Raw genomic sequence first — 21,402 nt, forward strand, 5'->3', positions numbered from 1 at the left:
CTATAAAACTGACATGTGGACTGGGTTAGATCTGTTAACGTAAGGAATATTCAAACCTGTGAAGAATTTCTTGTGAGTTTATTTGAGCCAAACTGTCGACATGTGCCGGAGAGCAAAATCTCAAGGGATTGAAATAATGCTCCCAGAGAATGGCAGTTTTGCACCTTTCTTTATAGATTACAATCAAAGGGGGAGATGTAAGTGGATTACATGAGATCCATAGATGATAGATCAGGGAGGTGGGAGAAAGCAAAGTGAGGAAACCTCTGGGATTAGATCAAAAGTAAAATGATAGACACAGGCTTCTTTTACATAGGTGGGTACATACAGGATAGTTAACTGTCAACAGTTAACAAGATAACAGTAACAATGAGAGGATTCTGGTCTCTGCCTTTGTGCATCTAGGGGCTGAAAAAAGGGGAAATTACTTCATTTTACCAAAGCATGTGTTTATCAGGTGTGTTATCTCAGATGCAAAAAAACAATCATAGGCCCTAACTGGTTTTCTCAGTGGTTAGAGCTTTGGCCCATAACTGACCGGTCCTGGATTCGATTGCGGCCAAGGGCACGTACCTCAGTTGCAGGCTCCATCCCCGGGCGCGTGCGGGAGGCAGCCAGTAATTGTGTCTCTCTCACATCGATGTTTCTCTCTCTCTCTCTCTCTCTCTCTCTCTCTCTCTCTCTCTCTCTCTCTCTCCCCTTCCACTCTCTCTGAATAGCAATGGGAAAAAAATATCCTCAGGTCAGGATTATAAAAATAAAATAAAGAAAAAGACGACAGGCTTAGTTTAAGGTGAAAATTAACCTTTGTGAAGGAAAAATACTGCCTTAGGGCGTGACTCCGCACCATAGACTGCTTTTAGTGAAAGTATTAATTTCAGACCATGTTCTGCGGTTACTTTAGGTCTCTGAGTTTGCAAGGCCACCATGCAGGTCTTCCCTGAGCTTGTCAGGTTTAGCATGTGGCCCCTTTTTATCCACAGATCTTAGGTAAGGTTAAATTAAGAGTGGTGGTCCTAGGGTTTTCTATATTTTTATCCTACTTGCTTTTTTCATCTTGTTTTCTGTTTTTCTCCCAGATACATCTACTAAAATAGCTCTGCATGTACTGGCTATCCCTGATTCACACAACCTCAGTCTCCCCTTGTCCATGAATGCCTCCCCCCTTAATTAGCGTTGACCACTGCCTCCCAACCCCCCCCTCCCCCCACGATGTCCTTCCCCTTTGGATGCCCTTCTTTCCATCTACATAGCTCCTTGCTGTCCCTTTACTTTTAGATAATCTAGACTAGTGTATGAAAGGGCAGAGTTAGTAGGAATTAATTGGTGAGACAGCCCCTGCTTTAGCATTTCTTTCTTTTCAGTCCCTGAGGAATCCGAGGTTGAATTCTAGGCCTATTTAACCATGGCTTTGAATTGCCCCCTGATGCTGGGCTCTCATTTGCCTTTGAAATTCTGATGATTCTTTCGTAGGCTCTTTGCAAATGAACCTGATCTTGTTTTACCTAGTTTCAGTTTTAAAAGGAAGGGGAGGAGGAAGAGAAGTTGGGAGAGGAGAGGAAAAGAGAAGAAATAATGAAGGATAAGACAGAGAAACATACATTGGAAGAGCCCCTTGAACAGCAACACAAATATCCTCTGCACGTGCTGAGAGTTCCATGTGTACGTCACAGACTGCGGACTGTCACATTCTCAGAGGGGTTCTGTTAGAGGTAACAGGAAGAGTTTGGGGAAAGAGAAACAGGTATATGAGCTTCATACAAGGGGGGGAAACTGCAGGGACCCGAGAAGCATCTTTGAGGGCTTTTATTAGAGCGAGGTTTGGTCATCCATAGCCATTCGCCAAGGTCTGATGGTGTTGAATGCTCACCCCACAAGTTCCTTCTCTGCCACGGCCTCCCATGTCACCTCACCACCTTAATCAGCCTCTCTCGGGGTAGCCGAAGTACCACCGTAGCCTCAAAACGAATACCCAGTGGTCTTTAGTTGAGAGGTGCAGACGATGGGGAAAACTAGCAAAGGAAGTCCTTGATTTAGAATAAGAGAGAAATTGTTCTTTTCATTTTTAAAAAAAATTCTCACCCATGGTTCTGTTTTTATTGATTTTTAGAGAGAGAGGAAGGGGGGAGAGAGAGAGAGAGAGAGATCTGCCTCCCGTATGCACCACACCCAGGAATCGAACCCACAACCTAGGTACGTGCCCCTGACCGGGAATTGAGCCCCCGCAATCTTTGTGGTGCACGGGACGACGCCCCAACCAACTGAGCCACCCAGCCCGGGCTGTTCTTACCATCCTGCCTTAGAACTCCAACAGTAACTCTGCATAGGACATCTTGACATGTGTTGACTTGGTTCTGTGAACTCTGAGTTAGATTTTCTCTAACTTTGAACGACTTTTAGAAGTCTTCGTTTTAAAAGGCTTGAAGAAAAACAAAGTTAGGTCAGACCATATGCTCAGGGATTCTGAAAGATGGCCTGGCTTTTGAAGGATAATATTCTGAAAGTGCAGTCTGTTGTAAATTAATTTGACTCTCTCAGCGGTTCAGCTTGTCCCCCAGCAGTGTTACCACTGGTCAGAAACTTGTCCTTAACTTTGAGGCTTCTAGGATGTCAATGGACAGAGAGCCTGATTTGTAAGCAGTGATGCCAATAAATAGTTTTATTGAGGAACAGCTTGGCTAAATAACTAAGATTGGTCATTTACATGGAGCCCGCAGCCTTCCCGGGTCAGAAATGAGTAATTTATGAACTGACTGCTCTTTTTGGAACCCTGAAACAATGGTAGCCATTTTTCAGGCTCCCTCTTTGAAATCAAATGCTGATTCCTAGTCATCTGTGGTGGGCTTGGTGACTGCTCTCTGGTAGCTGCAATCTAGCGGAAGAATTAAGCATTAATCGAGTACTTACAAAACTGAGCAAATATTTTAAAATGGACACAATTTAGTTCTGTGAAGGAAAGGAACAAGGTTTTGTGACAACAAAATTGAAATTTGAAGGCATGAAATGATCCCCTAGGAAAGTGATGTTTAAGCTGAGATTTAAAGCAGGGGTGGGGAATGTCTGGCCCGCAGGCCGTATCATTTGGTCTGGCTCTGCCAAGGCAACCGCAGGCAGGGCTCGAAATTCAATAAATCTAGGAGCCTTTTTCATAGCTAATTTTTAAGTTGATAATTTTGTATGACCAGCAAATGATGTTATAAATATCCAAGTGGCCTTTGGCAGAAACAAAGGTTTCGCACCTGTGACCTAAAAGATATGTTGGAGGGAGCTATATAAAGTGTGTGTAAAGGATATTGGTGGAGGTGGGTACAGTTTCCAGGAAGGAGAAATAGTATATCATATTACCCTCAAGGAACTGAGAAAGGGCCAATTTAGCTACAACACTGAGTTCAGAACAGTGGTGCTCCAGGAGGCTTGGTAGGTAGATAGGGGCTTACCTAAGAATTGAAATTAGTGTGTGAACCAAACTCCACTATAACTCATTCAGTAAAAAATCATGTACTGAGCAGCAGCCCTCTGCCAGGATGACAGCTGGGACTACCATGATGAAGAGGGGCAGGGGTAACAGTCAGGAAACCTGTCCTCCTGGACCTGGACTAACCAAATGCAACTAAATGTAAAATTATGGCCATGATGAGTTCAGTGTGACAAAAGTGTAAATTGCTAGATGACCTATCTTGCTCTAGAAGGTCAGGAAAATAGAGGTTAATTGGGCAACACTAAAGAGTAGGAAAATGTTCTGGACAGAAAAACAGTATTTATTCATTCCAAAAATATATATTGAGTGCCTACTAGGTGCCAGCCAAAAGTCTGAGCTTTGAGGTTAAGTATGGACAAAACACAAATCGTTCCTCTGTGAAGCTTACTTTTTTTAAAAAATATATCTTTATTGATTTCAGAGAGAGGAAGGGAAAGGGAGAGAGATAGATAGAAACATCAATGATGAGAGAGTCATTGATTGGCTGCCTCCTGCATGCTCCCCACTGGGAATTGAGCCTGCAACCCGGGCATGTGCCTGGACTGGGAATCAAACCGCGATCTCCTGGATCCTAGGTCGATGCCCAACCGCTGAGCCACACTGGCCGGGTGAAACTTACATTCTTAAGTATGCATCATAATAAGCAAGTTTTATACTATGAAAAAGGTGATAAGAACTATAAGGAAAAATAGACTGGAGAAGGGAATAGTTTTACATGAAGTATCAGGGGAAGCTTTATTGAGAAGGTGGAATTAAAACAAAGTAAGGGAGGTGTTTTGGAGGTACACAGGTTCTATGGGGCCTTTTACATTTGAAAAATTGAAAGAAAAGAAAAAAGACAATAAATGGAGCATAGAGAAGGCCTTTTGTCCTAAGGAGATAGCTGTTTCCAGTAAAAGAGAATCAGAAACATGGTGAGGCCCATAGATTACAGGAGATGCTCTAATGAAAACATCTTCCAGAGAAAAGGCAGTGCTATTAAAGTGCCATTTTTAGATATGTTCTATACAAGTTAATACTTAAGAGTCCAACTAGATGTATTAAAGGTGTCTAAGGCCACACACTCAGGAGTGTTTCTAGCACATAAAAGGTATTTGGATCATTCTGTTAGATGACTTTAATTTTAAAGTCATCTAACTGTCTACCATTTTGGAGAATAAAGGTATATCAGAAAAAATGGGTGCCAACAAGCATCGTCTTTTGAAGAAGAAAACCTGGAAAATAAATCTTAGAGCAGATGATTAAACATAAGACTGTGCACACATTCACTTTCTTGCTCATCTGATGGAGTCAGTAAACTTGGAATCTTTTTGAGGAATAGTTTTCGAAGACAAGAACTTAGGCCTCTAAAAGCTAGTATCGTTCACTAAAATTAAGACATGAGAGCCAACTTTATATCAGATGACATTAAACTATTTGTACAAATGTTATGTGGTATTATTAAGACAAATTCTTTGGTGGATTTATTAAGTTGGTTGATCTAATGGAATGGAATAAATATAATGTATCTGATTTCCTTAAAGTATTTTTCAAAGCCTCCCATGCTGTCTGTGGGTAAGGTGAGCCTTTCTATCCCTACGTGGGTTGGTGGAGAGCATCTGGGTTTTAATATATTTCTTTCTCATATCTGATTTATGTGCAAGACAATATGACTGAAAATGATTAGACTCTTTTCCTCAACCTGCAGTGTCAGAAAATTTGGGGGAGAGAAGCCATTGGAGGGTTCAGCAGGGTACTGTGTAAATTTCGCCCGAACAGGAGTGGTTATTGGATGATTTCCTCTGCCACGTGACTTTAGAAAATTTATAGCAATGTGCTGTGAAGTCACATACAAATGTCATATACTCATCTTTCATGTTTTAAATCAGAAAAAGTATGTTTATTGTTTTTGCTGTTCATAAAAATAGAAATTTTGCTGTTCATAAAAAGCAATATCTTTAAGTAAATTGAGTAAGTTTTTGATAAGAAAGATCTGACTTCCCGTCCATACATGTGAATATAATTATGTGTATGTGTATAAATGTATACAAATGTGTATATCTATACACATATATCTATACATTTACATTTATGTACATTTGTTTTCTCTATATATAGAGATAGGCAAATGACAGACAGTACTTGGGCACAAGGTTAATATTAAATCAAAGCACGATGAAATAGATTCTTAGTAAATGGATGCAATCCTGGACACAATATAGTGTCTAGATTACAAGGACTAATATTTCTGTTCGGTGCTGGTTCGAATACACTTTATATTTTATTATTTTTGCTGGATTTTTCCAGGATGTTGGCTTCCTCTAAAGAATGTTTATAGAACTAGCATTATTTAATGTTAAGAAAAAACTAAGCAGCAATAAGGGACACGTGAGCAGTGTTGTTCGTTGTAAAAGGAGGGCGTTGTCTATGTTACTTCAAAAACCTGTGCTATGCAGAACAGGCGGAATTTGATAGGCCTGGATGTCTTCTGTCAAATCTCTTTCCTTAGCCCAATTTCTTCCATCTCATATACTTCTGGATATATCCAACTTGAAGTCTAAAAAGCACCTCAAGCTCAACAAGGTAAAACTTAACTTATTGTGTCCGACTTTCCTGTAAACTTGCTTCTTTTACCGACTGCTCCATTTTTGTTATTGCACCACCACCCGCCATGACACATGTACCAGAAACCTGGTCTCATTCCAGATGCATCTCTTTCTTTCCCTGTGCGCCCTCTGCATGGAATCAGTCACAGCATTCCTTCAAAGTCTCATCTTTATTATTTTATCTTTGTTCTTGTCACTATTTCCCAAGGTAAAACCCAGATTATCAACCCCTGGAAGTCCTTGCCTGCATTCTTCAGTCCAGTCTCCACGTTAAAGTCAGTGTGCGCTCTCAAAAGCCTGTTTAATAGTTTCTCCTCTGCTTAAAATCTTAGTCATTTTCCATCCTCAACAGAGGTTGATCACTTAGGTCTACAGTGGTTTTTATTACCTGAGCCCTACCTGTCTCTCAGTACTTACTTTCTGTTGGCCCCTTCTTATCCCTAAACCTACATTCTATTTCTATAATCCATTTCTGCTACTCTGTATGTCATTGTCATTGTACATGCTAGTCCTGTTACTCAGAGTACTCATGTTTTTCACGTCTGCTTTGAAAACTCCTACTCCATGGAGAAAACTCAGTTCAGGTTTTCCTCCATGAAGAGAGCTTTTCTCCACAGTGAAGGCCACTCCCTTTTTGTGTGCCATCTCCGTACCATACTTATGCCTCTGTTGTTTAGAAGGAAGACAGTCTGCTATCAGGCCGTTGTTAGATTATTTATGAAGACGAATATGGATGAAAGTATTTTTTGATGTTTCTCTTTCATTTTTAATTTTATACTTGGTGAATAAAAGCATGTTTAAAAATAAAAATAACTTAAAACGTGATGGAAATAATTTCAGTGAGCCAAGTGTCAACGATTGTTGCCCATGAAGCAGTGATTATAATTATTTTGCACTTTTGTGTGCTTATTATTTTCCAAAAAATTTACATGCTTTGTATGTAATGCTGTCTCGATTTCACAAATTAAAAAGCCAATGCATAATGAAGTTAAATCCAAGTTCATGTAGCTTGCAAGTGGCAGAGCTGGGACTGGTATCCAGATGTGTGTGACACTTCAGTCAGGGCTTTCTCCTAATCTTTCAATTTCATAGGAGAAAATTACTATATGTCCTTGAGAAAATTATTACAAGGAAAAATGCAAGCATGTTGGAATGATAATATACTTTATGAATATAAAAGCTAATTCTAATGTGGTCTAAAGAGAACTCTGACCTTTTTGGTCTCTGAAAAAAATCTTAATTTTACACTATGGCCATAGTTTTTTGAAAAAAGTTTTTATTGAAGTACCCAGAAAAGGACACAGGTAAAAATTATAGCTAGAGGATGTTACAAAGGTAGCATATCCATAATTCCACACTCATATACACAGATGATATGTTACCAGCAATTAAGAAGCCCCCAACAAGCCTTATAATTGTCATAAACTTTTCCTACCTCCTCAAAGGTAACCTCTATCCTGATTTATAATACCTTAGAATAGTTTCATCTTTAACTTACTATAAATTAGTGTAATATATATAGTTTTGTAATTTTCCCACTCAATATTATGTTTGTGAGATGCATCCAAGTTGCATATAGCATTAGTTCATTAATTTTCAGGACTGGGTAGTATTCCTTTGTTGTACATATACCACAATTTAATTATACATTCTCTGGTCAGGAAATTTGGGTTGTTTCCAGTTTGACACCATTGTGACTACTGCTGCTATGAAAATACTTGTACATATCTTTTGGTGAATATATATATGCTTTTGTATTGGGTGCACACCTAGGATTGGGATTGCTAGATTGTTGGAGATACGTGTGTGTGTGTGTGTGTGTGTGTGAGAGAGAGAGAGAGAGAGAGTGTGTATCTTTATAGGTATTAACAAAGTTGATGTATAAATTTATGCTCTCATCAGTAGTGGATAAAGGCACAAATTGTTTCGCTTACTCTTCAATATTTGGTATTTCAGGTTTTTAATTTGAGCCTTTATGGTGGCCTTATAACGGCCATCTCTTCTTTTCATCTGTATGTATTGGTGACTAATGAGGTTAAGCACTATTATAATTGTATACTGGCTATTTGAAAGGCCTCTCTGTTGAAATCCCTATTTTTTTCCATTGGATTATCTGTATTTCTCTTAGTGATTTGTTGTCATTAATTTAAAATATATATTCTAGATTTTAATCCTTTGTTGATTATATGTGTTATAATTTCCCTTTTTTTAACTAGGTGCCTTGCCTTTTTACTCTTTAATGATATCTTTTTTTAATAAACAGAAGTTTTAAATTTAGTGTACTCCACTGCAGCCTTTCTGTTATGGTTAGTGCATTTTTGTCCTGAGATTAAAAATAAAATTTCCTACTCCAATACCCAGAAGATATTCTCCTGGATCATCATATCAGGGCTTTTTTTCTATTTAGATCCAATTGAAGTAGTATGGTTTATTGCAAAGACCATTCTTTCCTCAATGTTCTGCAGTGTCGCCTTTAATCAATTGTCTATACAAGCATGAGTTACTTTGTGTACTCTACTAATAAGTTTTGTTTTTAAATATGCCTGTACTCATGTCAATGCCACAGTGTTTTATACTATAGCTTTCTGACAAATTTTGGTATTTGGTAATATTGTAAATGAAAAATTGAACCAGGTGGTAAATAGGTGGGGAAGAATTGATTCAGGACTATTGCAATAGGGAAGAGACTGAACTCACTTCCACTGAACAAAAGCCAGGAGAATTTCCAAGTGCCAGGACGAGCTAGGGTAAAGGCATTGGAGGACATTATGGGATTGGATAGTTAATGTGATTATGCCATCTGTGTTTGTCAACTGTCTCTTATCAGAGTTAGGCTTCTACCCTCCTTTGGAGTCTAGGAGACAGAGGCATTATCTTTCTTGATAATGACATTTCCAAGGGGTGGCTCCCAAGTCCTTGAGAAAGGCATTCTTGGGTTGTAGAATTTTTACATCTAAAAGGGGCAGAGAAAAAAATTAAAACGTCAAGTTTTCTAAACTAAATACTCTAAGAAAAGGGAGGTTGGACCTATAGTCTAGAGTTTAGTCAAGTTGAGGGGAACACTAAGTCCATCTTGGCCACTGTATGCTCTTCATATTTGTTTTCTCCTTTTAAAATATTTTCTTAGCTATTTTTGTTCATTTGCATTTTCACATAGATTTTAGAATTGCTTGTCATCCCCTCCCAAATGCTTCCCTCTAGTAACCACCATACTGCCGTCTTTGTCTATCCATGTCGCAAATGACAGTATTTCACCCTTTCTTAGGGCCGAGTAGTATTCCATTGTGTACTTGTAGCACATCTCCTTTATCCTGTCCTCTATCGAAGGACACTTAGGTTGTCTCCATGTCTTGGCCACTGTGAATAATGCTGCAACAAACATAGGGATGGGATGCATATGACTTCGTGAATAAATGCTTTCAAAATTTTCAGGTAGATTCCCAGAAGAGGGATTGCTGGGTCCTATGGTAACTCTACTGTTTTCCATAGTGGTTGTACCAGTCTACATTCCCACCAGCGCGGAATGAGGGCTCCTTTTCTCCACAACCTCTCTATCACTTGTTATTACTTGTCTTGTTGATCACAGCCACTCTAACAAACAGGTGTGTGGTGGTATCTCATTGTAGTTTTGATCTTCCTTTCCCTCCCAGCTAGTGAAGTTGAGCGTCTTTTCGTGTCTCTGTTGGCCGTTTGTATGTTTTCTTGGGAGAGGTGTCTATTCAGGATGTCTACCCATTTTTAAATTGGATTGTTTGTTTGTTTGTTGTTGAATTATATGTATTCTTTATATATTTGGATATTAACCCCTTGTTAGAACTATTGTTTGCAAATATCTCCCATTTAGTTGGTTGCCTTTTTGTTTTGTTGATGGTTTCTTTTGCTGTGCAGAGCTTTTTAGTTTGATATGGTCCCATTCATTGATGTTTGCCTTTACTTCCCTTGCTGTTGGGGTCAAATTCATAAAATCTTCTCTAAGACCAAGGTCCATAAGTTTAGTACCTATGTTTTCTTCTATGTAATTTATTGTTTTAATGTTATATTTAGGCCTTTGATCTATTTTGAGTTAATTTTTGTATATAGGGACAAACTGTAGCCTAGTTTCATCCTTTTGCATGTGGCTTTCCAATTTTCCCAGCACCATTTGTTGAAGAGGCTTTCTTTTCTCCATTGTGTGATTTTGGCCCCTTTCTCAAAAAGTATTTGCCCATACACATGTGATTTTATTTCTGGGCTCTCGGTTCTATTCCATTGGTCTGTGTGTCTGTTTTTCTGCCAATACCATGCTGTTTTGATTATTGTTGTTCTGTAGTATAATTTGAAGTCAGGTAGTATGATGCTAGAGTACGCCCTCCACTCAGGAAAAGTGTTTCTGTAGTACCAGTTCTTAAGCGTGCAGATGATGTGCTCTGCAACCCCACATGAAGGGTGAGGGGAGGGGAGCTCTGGGAAGTTAAGGGGAGACAACCAGTCTCCATAACTTTGTTTCTCTATCTGTAATGCAGATTCCCAAACAACCGTGGCCACACCTCTGTGCTTTGTCCCTGCCTAGGACTCTGGGCTCACTTCTGCAGGAATGCGAACTAAATCTCTTTGCTCCTCCCCTGGCTAAAGGGAGTGCCAGTCACAACCTGATTCTTCCTGGCTCTGGGTTGAGCCCCATCCTGAGCCCCAGCTGCAGTTGCTGCAGGGCTGCAGGGCTGCAATCAGTGGCTCCTTTGTACTATTCTCCCTTCACACCTCCCCAGTTTGCTTCCACTTGCCCACCTTTAGATTTTTCAATGTGCGGATCTCGCAGATGTGTTTATGCATTGAGCAGGGAATTCTTTGTTGAATTGTAGCTATTCAGATTGTTGAAACTTCAAGGGGAGAGCCTAAGGGTAACTCTCATGTCACCATTCCAATGACGTCACTTATATTCATCTTCATTTCCTAGGTTTCTGATATTTTTGCTGCTGTTGTGAATCATATCTGTTTAAAATTTCATTTTCTATTTGCTGCATGTGATATGGAGAAATACAATTTGATTGTTGTTTCTTGGCATTGTATCCAGAGTCCATGCTAAATTTACTTATGGATTTGAATATTTTATCTGTAGCATCACTCAGGTGTACATACAGAGGTTGTTTGTGAGTCATTACAGCTTTACTTCTCTCTTTCCAATTATTATTTATTTTATTAATTTTTCTTGCCTTATTGTGATGTATACTCAAGGAAATGAGATTATTGTTGCTATCTGTTTCTCATTTTAGGTCTCAGAGGTGAGGCTTTTAGTGAATCACCATAAAGTGTGATATTTCCTGCAGGTTTGTTGCAGATGCCTTTTATTTCGTGTTCTAAGAGGTTTTACTATTACTTGATACTGAATTATATCAAACCTATTTGTCAGAATCATTCAAGACGATCATATTAGTTTTCTCCTTTATTCTGTTAATATGTAAAATCACCTTGCTTCATTTTTTAATATTAAAATAGCCTTGCATTCCTGAGGTAAACCTAGCATGGATGATATGTGTAATCCTTTTTATTTGTTGCTAGATTTCTTTGCTAACATTTGATATAGAATTTTCCTATTGTGTCCATGAAAGAGATTGGCCTATTGTTTTCCCTTTTTTGAAAAATTTACCTTTATTGTTGAAAGTATTACAGATGTCCCCCTTTTCCCCCCATTGATCCCCTCTGTTTTCCTTTCTTGTAATATGTTTGCTGGGTTTAAGTATCTGGTTGTGTAGGCTTGGGAAATTACCGTTTGTGTTGGAATTTTCTTTATGGGAAAGTTTTAAATGAAAGATTTAATGTGTTTAATAGATGTAAGACTTTCTATTTTTGATTTTGGTTTTTAAATTTTATTTCCATTTTCCAGGTTTTCCATTTTTGGTCAGTTTGAGTAGTTTGTGTATTTCTAGGAATTTGTCTATTACATCTAAAATTATAAATATATTCATATAAAGTTCTATTCAGTCCTCATGGTATTTACTATTTTGATTAGTTATCAATGTTTGAAATTTAGGAAATGTGATACAAAACTATGACTTTCTAGCCTTCTTGGAAAAAGCATGTAATCCGATGATCCTTGGCCTGTTTTCTTGGGTATTAACCGCAATAGGAATCAAATAGCTCTGCCCCCTTTAGCATGAGCTCTCCATTTAGCCCCAGTCCACATCACTTCCCATCCTCTTACACCTAGATTATTTTGTGCATTTTATTATGTATACACATTAGAGTTGGAGATTTCTTGTACATGGAATATTCCAATGTCAACAGTTAGAATGAAGCACAGAGGGATATATGTTTTTCACTCACTTGATTACAAATAAGTCACATATTGGAGCACTCTCCTGGTTTAAAAATGTAAAAGTAAAAGATTTTCAACTCCTGTATAAAATGTAAGTCTTAATAGACTCTAGGTAACATATGAATACCTAGTAATTTTAGTGTCATGCTGACATGTTTTACTATATTCTGTATTGAAATTCTTTTGTGCTCTAGATTTATCACATCTGGAGACAAAAGCTGATTTTCCATTGATTAATCTCTAAATTCTTATCAATCACAAGCACCTCCATAATTCATCACAGTTTTCAGAGCATTTTCACATCTGTTGACCTCTATCTGACCCTTGCAGTGAGCTAGCTTGGAGGCTCCCAGAGCAGGTACTATTATCTCCATTTCACTAGTGGGAAAACTAAATAATAGCAGGATTTGAGTTTCCTGACAGATATTACCAAGTTGGGCAACAGTAAATCTGGGACAGGAATTCATACAATCTGTACTTTAAGCCTAGTGATGTGTAGCAGGTGAGCAGATTCATAGATTCCACTGTATGACAATGCCCGTTATAAATATTAAAGATCTAGACCTTGAGGTTGAAAGGACAGGCTTTCCCATGTGACTCTCACCTCCTACGAGTCTTCAAATTCACCGTAAATACTTCTGCTGTTACCATAAACACTGGTAGGCAGTTATTTAAAGAAGAAAGAAGAGAAAGGTTGTAAGACAATACTTGGGAGAAAAGCCCCATATTGATAACTCCAGTGGTGGTATTCAGCTTTGAGACATCTATACACTGTGTGAAATTCATGTATTACTCAGGAAGACATGAAGCACAAAGGTGAGAAGTGCCCCAAGAAGCTGAGAGGTGGGAGGCATGAAACAGGACCGGACAGTAAAACCCCAAGCTACCAAAGAATGCCTGGGAATGGAATGAATGCCGGGAAAAATGCTGTCATTCTGGAATGCTCCGTAGGATTTCTGTGTTTTCTGGTCTCCCTATTGAATAGACCAGTGGGAGCTGGAGAGTACAAAGTTTATTAAGCTGCCACCCAACATTAAATAATAGCCCTCAAATAATAACAGCAACAACAACACAGCCTTTCCAGATTTATTCATTAGTACTTTATGAACTCATAAAAATAAGTAATATATGGAACTGACTGTAACAGCACAGAAAAACATGCTTCAAGTTAAAAATCTCACTGTATTTTTAGCATAATGACCAAGGCAGAATTTCATTAGTGAGTCAGCCAGTCATATTTACCTTTTAAAAATCAGTTCTTGCAAAGAGCACATCTTCTTGATCTGGAAGTGTATTTTTTGATTTGTGTTTAATATTTTAAATAAATACAGTGTCCTAATGTCAAAATATTTTAAGATGAAATTATAACATTAGTCTTCAGATCCTTGTCAAGTGGGTTAGGTAAAATATTTTGTTAAATCTAGTCAAACTTTTGCTAAAATTAAATTTGAAAAGACTCAGAAAGGATTCAGCGTTTGTACATCTTACTGTAGGCTTTGAGCAGAAATTACAAGGCATCTTTTTTTTTAAATCCTGTGTGCTCTACTCAGTGAATGGCATCATGGAATATTACAGGGCTTGTAGCCAGGCAGATCTGAGGGCAAATCCCAGATGCTCAACCCTGTGACCTCTGTGGCCTTAGACAAGCTGCCCAGCCCACCCGAATGTCAGTTTCCTCCTCTGTGAACCGCACCTTTGAAAGTGACAGTACTGAGTCCCTTGAGTTCAGTCAGGACTTCTTACAGGATCATTGCAACAGCAGTGAGAACGATCTGTGCAGAGACACCTCCAGTAAGCGCTTCCTAATACATTTAGGACGCGTCTTCCCGCCCTGGGCCATATGGTAGACAGAGAAGCGACAAGCCGTGCCATTTTGTGGTCTGCTGCTTCGGTTGACAGTTTGTGAAAAGATGCAGAACTGAGAAGACAATCACAGGCCTGGCTCGACATTAGTCACTGGGTGTACCCTGCCCCGTTTCTAGCCTCAGCACGGTGCGGGTTTACTGCTGCCAGTGAGTTACTCGATTTTGTTTCTAGTTCACTGTTGGTAAGATGAAGTTGCTTCTCCCCTTTAACTGTGCAGTTGTTTATAAAGTAAGAATGAAAAATCAAGAAATAAGTTATTTTTAGAAGCCTCATTACGCATAAAATTCATTTAGCTGGGAAGCATATTCCGGGGGCTTGAACTGCAATACAATGAGCTGGGTTGCTTGCCGCCCCCTCCCTTGGAAACCCCACTTGCTGCTGCTTTGTGTGGTCCGTGGCGCATAACCGCTTCTTCCTTAGTGGACACGCTCCTGGGAACGCTTTGTCTCGTAATGCTGCTCTCGATGGGCACTGTTTAGCTATCATGTTCTTCCACTGGCTTCAATCAATTCAGGGGTCAGGGTGCTTAAGTTTCACCTCCCAGGCTTGTCAAATTTTCCTCACTGCCTTTATCCAAATGGTCTTTTGATAGCCATTTTGTACATTTGCTTTGAAAAGCCAGCTCAGGCAAACAAAGGAACTCAGATGAGAAATGTCCTTCGCATGTAGAACAATATGAGATGTGAATTAAATGGGAGCGAAAGATCCTTCCCATTGCAAATCTGAGCAGAGCTGATAATGGAGTTGTGATTTAGCCCTCGAAAATGGGTTCGAGTAAGTGAACTGACCTTTAGCTTCTTGTACTGCCGAAACAAATTAGGACATAAATAAAAATTCATTTCTTTTTACCACTTCATGAGATGTTATAATTCTTTTTAATTTGCGTGTGTTGCTTACTTAGCTTTAAAAAATATGCATTCTTTTTAAACGTTCAAGGGATTCATATACTTAAATAGAAACTCAGGGAAACACTGATGTTTTACTCTAGGGAAAAGATTTCTAATCCTAATGCATTGATTCTTTAAAACGGGTATTTAGCTTCTTCTCAATCCCATTCAGTTCAATCCCTGCTACTTGTGTAACAGTTTGGTTACATCCCTCCAGGCAATGATCTGAACCAGCATCTTTGAGTGATTATAGGGCTGGACTGATGATCTTCCAATTGCTGAGCTCCATCCTTTGTAATTCGGATTAGGGCCAGTATTTCTAAACAATAAGCAAATAAATCCATTGAGTTCAAGCACTGTGTATAACTATTTATATTTGCACATATGGCATTACAAAAATCTACCTGTGAGCAGATACGTACAGTTTACAATCAAGCAATTTCTGATTCCCTTATCTAATTTTACTGAGATTAGTAAAAAGCACCATGCCTGCATTCTAACAGAAGTGACTTAGAGTCCCTTCATTGAGAGTTTTCTGAGAGGAAGATAGGTTTAAGCAGTGGAACGTATGCTCTCCTGTGGTGGAAATCTTTAAAGAAGAATATACTTGAAGTTTAAACATCTATTTGTATAAAGTTAGTAAGTACCTTTCTAGAGTGAGTAGAGTAAAAGACATGACCCTTGGTGGTTCTTGGAAAATTTGATATAAATACTATAATCAAGCAAAATGTAAATAACCACCAATACTTATATAACTCTGTTCAAATTAAAACTGCTTTCCAATACATAATCTTGTTTAATATTTGTAGCAAGCAATTCTTTAAGGGGTTAGTATGTTCATTTTCTTTGAGAACGAATAAATAATTTAGCCATAAATTTCCTGAAAAAAATCACTTGATTTCATTGGGGTTTTTGTGGATAATAATACCAGCCCTACAAAGAATTGCCAGAATTATTATAGGAAAATTATGTATTTAAAATGTTTTTGTAATTTGAAAGGGCATATGCATATTAGTAATTTAACCAATTGTTGAACCAGTTGTTGTTTGGCTCTAGACACTTTTACCTTCCCCACATAAACCAAAATTGTAAAGTGATAACATATTTGTATTTGGGAGGTTGAGTCACATTTAATCACAATTAATGATTAAAAATCTACTCTATTTGAACAGTTTTACTCTGCTAATTGAAATGTATTCTCTAAAATCTCTCCACTGTAAGTATATCTTTACTTTTAAGAATTTGTTATGTGAGATATTTTGTAATGCCATGGAATCTGCTTCTCTTAAATGTCTTACAAAATACCGAAGGCTGGCTGGCTTAAACAACAGAATTTTTTTTCTCACCGTCCTGGAGAGTAAAAAACCAGGGTGAAGGTGTCAGCAGGTTTGGTTTCTTCTGAGTCCTCTCCCCTTGGCTTGCAGATGGCCAGGTGCCTTCTTTCTGTGTCCTCACATGATCTCTGCTATGTGCACACATATCCCTGGGGTCTTTCTCTGTGTCCAAACGGCTTCTTATAAAGATACCTGTCAGACTGGATTAGAGCCCACCCTAACAGTCTCATTTTTTTTGTTAATCCTTACCTGAGGATATTTTTTTCCATTGGTTTTCAGAAAGAGTGGAAGGGAGGGAGGGAGGGAGAGTGAGAGAGAGAGAAAGTGAGAAACATCATCGATGTCATAAAGACGCGTTGACTGGTTGCCTCCTGCATGCTCCCTGACTGGGGATGGGGAGTGAACCCGCAACCCCGGTATGTGCCCTTGAAAGGAAATTGAACCTGAGACCCTTCCGTGCTCTGGCCCATGCTCTAACCACTGAGCCACACCGGCCAGGGCAGTCTCATTTTAACTTAAAGGCCCGATCTCCTAATACAGTCACTTTCTGGATTAAAGGGGGACAGGGCTTCAACATATGAATTTTAGGAAGACACACAGTTCAGTCTATAACATCTCTATTCTGTTAATTTGGAACATATATTATGTGTTCAATTAATATTTGTTTTTAAAATAAATTCATGTGATAAATGAGTTGGATACTACCATTAACTGTAAGTTAAATTAAATATTGGCTGAATTATAGACTTGCTTAATGAATTATCAAAATTATCCATTATAATTATTTGAATACAAAGGACACTTAATAACATTCTTAAAATAGTTGTATTAACTATATTGATTATGTACCTAAAAGAATATTTAATATTAGTTTTGTGTGACTCATTTATACAGTAAAAAACTGCAGTGTAAAGTGTATCACATTAATATATTTTGGAATTTCTATAAATTTAATAATCTGAAGCAATTTAGTATATGGAGTTTTTTTGGGATTTGTTTTATAGGATGTTTTCCACAAATAAATAAGTGGTAAACATCCGTCTATAAGATTACAAACAAACCTAAGATGCTGCTTCAGCGGACACAACAGTTTTGTGACTTATAGTACTAGAGAGCAGATGTTCTATCTACTTGGAAGGGTCAGTTCATTTTCTTTCATTTATAAAGATAATGCTACAGTTTGAGTCTATCCCTTTGACTCCCATCTCCACTGGGGTTGAAGGGCTGCAATTTTCCCTTTTACATTACATCATCAAATAGGGCAGATGGTGTACTAGCTAAGGGGTAAGATTTTCTCTATTTGAAGGTAATTTTTTTCACAATGAATCCATTAATAGATATATTACATGCCATTTTACCTGATACACACTGACATGGCCACTAGAAAAGTTCACTAAAAGACATTCTAATATGTTTTAGAAAAAAATCACAACTACCAGCTTGTAATAATTAAATGGCTAATATTGTTGAATTCATTGACTTAGGATAGCGCATTTTCTGTGGATATCTTGCATCACTATTTCAGTGCTATGGCTTCCGTCATAAATTAACATAATTGAAATGTAGAGAGTAAAATTATAAAAAGAAATACAAAAATCAGTTACATTATGATGAAAGCAGTAAGATTTTTGACATTTCTGAAGAAAAACTGAAAACACTGTGACTGAGCTGCACTGAGTATGTCATCGTTTTACTCTGTAGTAAAATGTCCATTGCCTACTCCTTACTCATGCATGGGACTCCCTTTTTGAAAAGATGGTAGATTAAACAAATTTTTTAAATATACCTTTACTGATTTCAGAGAGAGGAAGGGAGAGGGAGAGAGAGAGAGGAACATCAATGATGAGAGTCATTGATCGGCTGCCTCCTGCACCCCCCCTGCTGGGGATGGAGCCCGCAACCCGGGCCTGTGCCCTGACCGGGAATTGAACTGTCATCTCCTGGATCACAGGTCGATGCTCAACCACTGAGCCACGCGGGCCGGGCTAGACAAATATTTGAAAAATTAGGTGGGTCTCGGGGTTCTGGGCAAGATGGTGGCATTGGTAAACGCAGTACTTGCCGTCTCCCACAACCACATCAAAATTACAACTAAAATACAGAACAACTGTCATTCAGAACCACCTGAAATCTAGCTGAATGGAAGTCCTACAACTAGGGAATCGAAGAAGATGCACATCCAGGAGGGTAGGAGGGGCGGAATCATGGAACCAGCTGGCCCCACACCCACGTGTGGCAGTTTAAAACTGGGAGGGAAATCTCAGTGGAGGAGGTTTCCCAGAGGAGTGAGGGGTCCCAGCCCAGGGTTCCAGTGCCAGGAAGAGAAATCCCCATAACTTCAGGCTGTAAAAACCAGGGGGGGATTGTGGCTGAGTGACACAGAGGAATAGCTGGATTTTGTTATGATGCTAATTACATTTGTAATATTTGAATTATATATTAATATCTTCTAGGTGGATCAATCCAACCATGTAGCATCAAGTAAGGTAGAAATTATAATGAGGCTTATCTTAGATGCCAAATATACTTGTAAAAAATATAAGTTACAAACCTTTTTCTTCTATCTCTAATTCTATACAAAATAAAACATGTTCATATTTTGAGATACTTCCAGTTTTTTTGAGTGTATAAAGTCATTTAACTTTATTATTTTTATTGAGGTAGAATTGGTATATACCATCATATTACTTTCAATTGTACAACATAATCATTCGATCCTTGTATACACTACAAAATGATCACTATGTTACGTCTGGTTACCGTCAGTCTAGTTTTAAAGATCCAGTAGGTATGGGAAAATAATTCTCTTATTTATGAGTAAATCAAAAGAGTAGAAATTTTAGGCTCTGAAGTGCATCATAATGGAGTTGAAATAAATGATACATTTTTCATCATCAAATACTTCCTGTTCGCAGAAAGCATTACAACACATATTTCTTTATCTAAAAACCACTGGTACTTGATTTATGTTACACATTAAAATAGCATGTACACAAAGATGTTAGCGAGCCCTGCTGGTGTGGCTCAGCAGCTGAGCATCGACCTAGGATCCAGGAGATCCCAGTTTGATTCCCGGTCAGGGCACATGCTGGGGTTGCGGACTCAATCCCCAGTGAGGGGCGTGCAGGAGGCAGCTGATCAATGACTCTCTCATCATTGATGTTTCTATCTCTCTCACTTTCTCTCCCTCTCTCTGAAATCAATAAAGATAATAATAATTAAAAAAAAAGATGTTAGTGACATGCTAAAGATCTGGCAGTTATTACTGAGGGAATATTTTAATTTTCTCACTAGACTAGTTTAGAGATGCAGTATAGTCATTTTAAATACTGTATAATAGTAATACAGATAATTTTTAAAAATCTACATGTGGATATATTTTATCACTAATGATTTTCTTCTACAATCAGTATATAAATAACACTAATTATACAGGGTCATTTCAAATAAGGGTGTGTTTAGGCATTGTATTTAATAGACTTTCATTCTTTGGGGTGTATTTTCCGACCTAAGAAAGATACACATTTTATATATCATCAATGCAAAATTCTCTTTAATTCTATTTTTATGACTTTGCTATCTTACATTGACTGTGGACACATTTCAGATAGTGGTATGAGAACTGCTTCAGACTTCTTGTCAGTATCTTTGCTTTTCAATGTGCGGTGAGAGAGTGAGTGAAATGATGGAAGGCCAGCTGAAGGAGCAGCCTTATCAGCCACAAGCAGAAGCAGGCAGCGTGTCCTTTACAACTCCTCGAATACATAGGACACTCAAAATTAGATACTTTCTTAACTCATTCTTGCCATTTCGAATGGAATTCAGTAAACATTTAGTTGTTTGCTGATGTTGCGATGGGTCGTCTCTTCCCCAGGTCCTGGGAGATCGATGGGCAAATATCTGTAGGTGGACAGAAGATCGCTGGGTCCTTTTGCAAGACATACTTCTAAAATGGCAGCGTTTTACTGAAGAACAGGTGAGTCGTGGGAAATGGCACCCCTCAAAGACGTGGAGAGACGCTAAATGAGTACATGGAAAAATATGATGGTCTACTTTAATAATTATTATTTTCTTTTTGGGAACTACTTGATTTCTTTCAGTGCCTTTTTAGTACGTGGCTGTCCGAAAGAGAAGATGCAATGAGCAAGATTCACACAAGTGGCTTTAAGGATCAAAGTGAGATGTTATCAAGTCTTCAGAAAATGGCTGTATGTATTTTTTAGCTTTCGATCATTTTTTAAAAACCCCAATAGTTTATATTAACAGCATTATTTCATCTTTATATTCTTTCTGTCCTAAACCAAATGTTCTTTGTTCTTGCTTAGATCAGTCTATTTAATGATATCATATTATTACTTTTCTTTATTGAAATAGGGAAAGCTATAGTGCCTTAGCTCGGGCTGCTCTAACAACATATCATCAGGGAGGTGGCTTAAAACACAGACATTTATTTTTCACAGTTCTGGAAGCTGGGAAATCCATGATTGAGGTGCTGGTCTCTTCGTGAGGCCCTTTTCCTGGCTTCCGGACAGCACTTTTTTTGCTGTATCCTCACATGATTGGAGGTGGAGGTGTCTCCTGTTCTTAGAAGGGCACTAATCCCATCATGGAGGCTCTTACTCTCAGAACCTCAACTAAGCCTAATTACCTCCCAAAAGTCTACCTCCTATTTTTGTCATATGGGGGGTTAGGTCTTCAACATATGAATTTTAGAGAGATACAAACATTAATTCCATAATATATAGGTAGATGAGCTTTGTTTTCTCAAACAAAATTGTATTCTTGAAAAAATATAGCATACCTGAAATAAGACTTCAGTTAAAATTTACAAGAAGTAACACTAATGCCCTGGCTGGGTAGCTCAGTTGGTTACAGCATTATCCCAATACACCATGGTTGTGGGTTCGATCCTTGGTCAGGGAGCATACAAGAATCAAGCAATGAGTGCAGAAATAAGTGG

The 21,402-nt window shown here is 38.3% G+C and overlaps 1 protein-coding gene across 3 annotated transcripts in view; it reads left to right on the forward strand.

The window, feature by feature from the left end:
- Positions 1 to 21,402, forward strand: part of DMD (dystrophin) — a gene marked incomplete at its 3' end in the record, with an annotated part of 1,946,774 nt that overhangs the window by 654,157 nt on the left and 1,271,215 nt on the right. For all 3 annotated transcript variants that reach the window (XM_081125527.1, XM_081125528.1, XM_081125524.1), the window contains exons 14-15: positions 20,317 to 20,418; positions 20,543 to 20,650. In XM_081125527.1, coding sequence (XP_080981653.1) covers positions 20,317 to 20,418; positions 20,543 to 20,650 — 210 coding nt within the window. The remainder of the gene's footprint in view (positions 1 to 20,316; positions 20,419 to 20,542; positions 20,651 to 21,402) is intronic.

This window comes from Miniopterus schreibersii (genome assembly GCF_964146895.1).
Source record: "Miniopterus schreibersii genome assembly, chromosome: X".
In the NCBI taxonomy this organism is placed as follows: Eukaryota; Metazoa; Chordata; class Mammalia; order Chiroptera; family Miniopteridae; genus Miniopterus; species Miniopterus schreibersii.